Below are 5,572 nucleotides of genomic sequence, written 5' to 3'. Positions count from 1 at the left end.
TTGGTAATTTAGTTTGACAAATTTGCTCAACATCGTGATAGTTAAAAGATACAGTAAATAAATACGCAATAAATAGACAATATGAAATGATTTAGGATTCATGCGTTCTTTTGTACGGCTAAGCGTAAATCCCGCTCATAAGTGATATTTTCGCAAATGATAGATCAAGATCGGATAAACGTTGCTCGGGCAAATTCGCTTCAAAGCGGAACTAATAAATATACAAGAATCATTTTCATGGTATTCATGGGATTCTGACAAAGGGGTATAAAATCACAAGTACAAATTAGATAGCTACATGCAGTGACAGCATTTTAGGAAGGAAGGGAAGATATTTTGCTAAATTGGGGTCTAGTGAGTTGTCTTCTTGGAATAATAATCACAAAATTCATACAGATATGGCCATCCAAACATCTCACCCCCTCCATAATCATCCAGCTCACTGAGACCACCCTGTCTTTTCCTTTTTTCCTTTTTTTTTTTTTTTTTTTGCTTTCTGGAATTGCCAATTCCAAGTTTGAGTGGGGGGCTCTCTTGCTTTCCTTCTTTACTTTTCAGCATCAATCATTTCCTTTTGGCACTCTCCAATTCTCTTTTGAATCCAAAAGCCACCCCCTCAGAAGAAGAGAAGAGAGAGAAGCTTCTTTCATTTTCCTGCTTCTTCTTTGAGCGCTCCTTTCATCCCATCCATGGCTTCTGAGACAGTTGTGCCTGATCATCACACTCCTGATGAAGTAAGTCTCTACAGAAACCTCTGTTCCTCTGTTTCTTTGCTCTGTTTCTTTTGAAGCTTGGGTTATGTGAACTGCCTTAATCTTTTTTAGTTTTTTCCCCCTCATGGGTAAAAGTTAGATTTGATTCATGTCCTTGGAAGCTTCATAAATACAATCAAACACTTGAAGATCAAATTCTTATGCTTGTTATTCCGAGAAGTAGATGGGTGTTTTGTTTTAGTCCGTCTGTTGGATGTTCTGATTGCATGTGATTTGTTCTTGCCTCAAACTGAGGACTTCTAAGTTTTGAAACATGTTTAGTATGACAAAGCTCTAGGAAGGATTCCTTTAGACCATAATTTATGTAGAATTCTCCCATCCTGAATTCTTTTCCTCTCACTATCAAGTAATCTTTTATTTCATTTAAAAAACCATTTGGCTGTTTTTTTTCGTTTCCTTTAGTCTGGAAAATTTGTGTTTTGCAGACTCAGAATGAAAGAGGTTTATTTGTTTCAGTTCTCTTTTTGCAAGTCTCTGGATTTTCTTGTGTATTTAGACCAACTACAACTTGATGGATTTCATTATCTCTGTTTCAGCTTGCCTAGCTCCTCATTCTAAACCCATAACAACGTCTTACAGGGTTCTTCACAATGGTAGTCGAGTAATTGTACTGATGTCAATCCAACATATCATTTTATCTTTATTTCTTTCCTGTTAATGGCTTTGTTGTTGATGAAGTTCATAAATTTCGGGCATCCTGTTATGTTACCTCACTTGATATGGATTGATCAGTTGTCCTTTTTTGGTGCTTCAACACACATAGCTTGGGCCGTCGTTATACATATATCAGTAGCTGAAATCCATCAAATTGCTGCTGATAAGAATTCAGATTATGACACATTATGTTGCACAGAAACAATAAATCTGTTCCTTACACTTGAATTTCTCACTTTTTAATTCTCGCTCAAGTTCTTTTCTGATGGATTCTTTTGATCTATATCATATAACGCACTCCTAATATGTTGTTGATTGTTCTAAGACGGTTGAGAAGAAGGAGAACGAAGAGAACAAGATAATCAAAGAGGAGGAAACAAAGGAACAGATCACCAAAGACATTGAATCCGAGAGTCCAGATATCCCGGTCCCTAAAGCAGAAGAACTGATGCCTGAGGAGCAGATAAAACCTGCTGCAGTGGATGAAGGTGGAGCTGTTTTGGAGGCACCTTCTGAAGCTGGCTTGAAGGCGGAAGACGTTTCTGTAGTGCTGAACCGTCCAGATTCAGCAACCAAGCCTATTGGTACCCAACCAGAGGATACAACTGTAACCAATGTGCCTCAGGCGGAGACACCAATTGAAGTTGTTGGAGACGAACAAGAGGAGAAAGAAGTCGAGGTGGTTGCAGATGAACCAAAGGATAAAGAAGTCGAGGCAGTTGTTGCAGCTGAACCAAAGGAAAAAGAAGTCGAGGCTGTTGCTGCAGCTGAACTAAAGGAGAAAGAAGTCGAGGCGGTTGTTGCAGATGAACCAAAGGAGAAAGAAGTTGAGGCACTTGTTACAGCTGAACCAAAGGAGAAAGAAGTTGAGGCTCAGGCAGTTAAACCAGAAGAAAAAGAAGCAGTGGTTGAAGAAGTTAAAGTTGAATCGAAGGACGAACCTGCGATTGAAGAAATCAAAGATAAGGCAGAGGACAAAGCAGTTGTGGTGGATGCAGCTGAGAGTAAATCCAAGGAAAACCTGGCTAGTGAAGAAGTTGCAAGTAAGGTGGAGGAGAAATCGGCAGCTGAAGTGGTTGAAGACGAAGTAAAGGAGAAGCCTGCAAGTGAAGAAGTCGGAAAAGAACCCGAGGAGAAAGTCGTGGAGGAAGCTGATGCCAAAGAACCGGAAAAAGGAGCGATTGAAGCTGTTGTATGCGAACCAAAAGAAGAATTGGTTGTTGAACCAATCAAAGAGAAGGTGGTTGATGAGCCGAAAATATCAGCCACTGAAACCAGCGAGCTGACTGAAGCAGCAGCCAGCAGCGTGGCCGAGCCGAGAGAGGTAGCAGAAGCAGAAACCAAGGTAGGGGATAAACCAGAGTTGACCAAAGAAGCAGAGGATAAACCCCAAGAAGTCACCAATGTTGTGGAGAATGTGCTGGAGAGTGTTGAGGAAGTCAAGCCCACGGAGAAGACAGAGGTTAAGGTAGCAAGAAATCTCAGGTCCGTGATGGATGAGTTCGACGGCGTCACATCGTCCAAGGCAGAAAAGATTGATGAGGCGCCTGCTGTTACAGAAACCAATTTTACCGTCATTGAGGAAGCTCAAGCTGTTGTTGAGAAGGAAGTTCCTGTGGATGCAAACGGTCAACAAAGCGCATCTGCAGTGGATGGCATTCCAGAGGAGGAAGCCAAAGTCGAGGCGGAAAAGGAAGAAGAAAAGATCGAGAAACTCAAGGAGAAAGACGAAGAAACCAGTAAAGATGAGGTGAATAAAGTGGAAAATGTGAGTGCCGTAACTGAGCAAAGTTTGACTGGCGCTGCTGAGTTGGAGAAGGAAGAGACACCGGCTCCAGTCGAAGCAGAGGAAGCCAAAGAGGTCAAGGCAGAGGAGGCCGAAAATGGCGTTGCAAAAGGTGACGATGAAGATGCAAAACTCGCGCCTCCTCCAAGTGACGAGCCTGCAAAGGACGGCCATGACACCAAAGCGTCAAGGGACCTGCCTGCACAAGAGGTCTCAGGGAAAAAGCAGTCGGGTAACATAATGTCGAAGGTGAAGCAATTAGGCGTGAAGGTAAAGAAAGCCATCGTCGGTAAATCCCCAATCTCGAAGACGCCGATGACAGAGGCCAAGGGCGAAGAGAAAGTCAAGTGAGAGCAATCAAAAGATAAAAGACAAGAAAAACTTGCAACATTGTTTGGTCAGCTTTTCTCTGCTGTTATATGATCTCATAGTTGCATCAAGGTCTTTCCCTGCATATTACTAGCAATGTAAATAGAGGGTAATGACCAATTCACATTTGTTGGATGGAAGTGAGAGTCTGTTCTTTTCCCTTCTTTTAGGTTTGTGTCACATAGATAGTAACTACTGGTTTTGGGTTTTCTCAATTTGAGAGAGAAAGAGAGAGAGATTGTAGAAGTTATTACTATTTGTTGGATTGGTTGGTGTTTATTTGTGATGAGTGATTTGTGTGATATGCTTCATTGGATTAGACAATTTGTATGGATTCTTTGTGAGTTGCTTGCAATAAATTATATACACTGTTTACTGTAGCTGAGGGTATGCTTCTGAGATTGTATTCCTTCAGCAAAAAGTCCCCAACTGGCTCTGCTCTGTGAATCGGACCACATGAATTTTGTTGTGCAGCTGAGTCATATCTTGAGTTTCTTAGGCAAGTGAAAGGTCTTGTGTTTTTCAATCCTGATTAGGGATGAGGTCTGTTTTCCTATTTATTTACCTTTTTAGTTTTAATAAACCCGCAACCATAGTTGAGACACAGAATTTGGGCCATTAGTAGTTGGCTCCACAAAGAGGATGTTAAAACATGGGTAACACAGAGGTCGCTAAAAGAGAAGTTGATGGAAGTACCACCGCCACCAATGTTGTCGACAGATTGGTTGCGAAATGGTCCGTGCGGCAATTTGCTTCCCAGTAATACTTAAACTTAAGGTGGTTCTCCGGGATTCGGCTTGCCAAATTATTTTCGATGACCTGAACGACCACCATAGTATTGATTTCAGAGAGGAGCTTAGAAGGACCATGGTTTGCACGAGGGCTTTGTGTTGCTTTCTAGGCAATGCTACTTTTCCTAAGCAAGGATTCAAAGAGAGTGGAAATTTCAATCCAGGCAGTACTATTGGGTCATGACCCCCTCTAGGAACTTGTCACTTGAGACATGCTTCTTGGGGGGTGCTCAAATGCCCCTCTCTCTTTCTCTTATGCCCCCTAAACCTAGAAAAGAAAAAGTATTGGAAAGGAGGAACAACAACAAAATCATGAATTAACTAGTTTAACAAACTAGATATCCAGATGCAATATGAAAGTGAGAAAGACTGCTTCTTCTTCTTCTTCTTCTTCTTCTTCTTTTTTTGAAGTTGTGGATTATAGAGATGCAAGAACAGGCATAGACAAACTCAAAGCAGAGAATAAAGCAATGGGAGAAAAGATCAACCTAGTGGGCTTTGTTGGGTTCCCAAAATTCTGTAGGCTTAGCTAGGGTTCGTTTTAGCTATGTTGTTGGCAAAAGTTGGTCACTAATGTGGCTCCTCATGCAAAAGGAGGTCCCTAATGGGGCTCCTCACACAAAGGCCAACCTTTAACTTGACATGCCCACATCTAATGTCCCTTGTTTCAGAGTTGCATGAGAGAGAAAGAGAGAGAGCGAGCTTGGAGGATGCTTGAACTGTACACAAAGTGAGAATTGCCTTGACAAAGGCATTGGAGCAAGAGAAAGATGCCCCAATGAAGCAGCATTTGGGGGAACAGCCCCTTTTTCTTTTCCCATTCCCCTTTGCTACAAAATTGATTTTAACCCTAACCTTCCTCTTCTTTCCATCTGTTCTCTCCTTAATCTATTTTCTTGTAAAAACAAGCCTCCCTAGTTTGTCAAGCCAATTAGGGAGACGACCTCACAAAGAAACGACATGATTCACAAGAAGTGGGAAACATTTAGAAAGTGGAACAAATTGTAGCAACATTAGTAAAAGTGTTCTCTTCTTTCTACATCCATTTCTACCCCACCCCCCCTTCCCTTGCACCATTTTCAAACTTTTTTTTCTCTTTTTTCTTTGAGGAAGTGCCACTGCTTCATCGTCCACTCTCTGGGGATCACTAGGAAACACAGATATCATATTCTATATGTGAAAACTATCATCACATGACC

General features: G+C 41.6%; 1 protein-coding gene across 12 annotated transcripts; it reads left to right on the top strand.

Moving 5' to 3' along the window:
- Positions 1 to 508: 508 nt before the first annotated feature.
- LOC115747765 (neurofilament heavy polypeptide-like) lies at positions 509 to 3,962 on the top strand. 12 transcript variants are annotated; one of them, XM_048273326.1, is made up of 5 exons: positions 509 to 734; positions 1,753 to 2,106; positions 2,143 to 2,187; positions 2,287 to 2,344; positions 2,375 to 3,962. In XM_048273326.1, the coding sequence occupies exons 1-5, from the start codon at positions 690 to 692 to the stop codon at positions 3,562 to 3,564; spliced, it is 1,692 nt and encodes a 563-aa protein (XP_048129283.1). In that variant the 5' UTR covers positions 509 to 689; the 3' UTR covers positions 3,565 to 3,962. The 12 variants fall into 12 exon arrangements, with proteins under 12 accessions (XP_048129283.1, XP_048129277.1, XP_048129276.1 ...); XM_048273324.1 differs by having other exon boundaries at positions 510 to 734; positions 2,287 to 3,962; XM_048273327.1 differs by having other exon boundaries at positions 510 to 734; positions 1,753 to 2,148.
- Positions 3,963 to 5,572: the final 1,610 nt, after the last annotated feature.

The sequence above is a fragment of the Rhodamnia argentea genome, chromosome 1, assembly GCF_020921035.1.
Source record: "Rhodamnia argentea isolate NSW1041297 chromosome 1, ASM2092103v1, whole genome shotgun sequence".
Classification (NCBI taxonomy): domain Eukaryota; kingdom Viridiplantae; phylum Streptophyta; class Magnoliopsida; order Myrtales; family Myrtaceae; genus Rhodamnia; species Rhodamnia argentea.
This window is presented reverse-complemented; position numbering and strand designations above follow the sequence as displayed.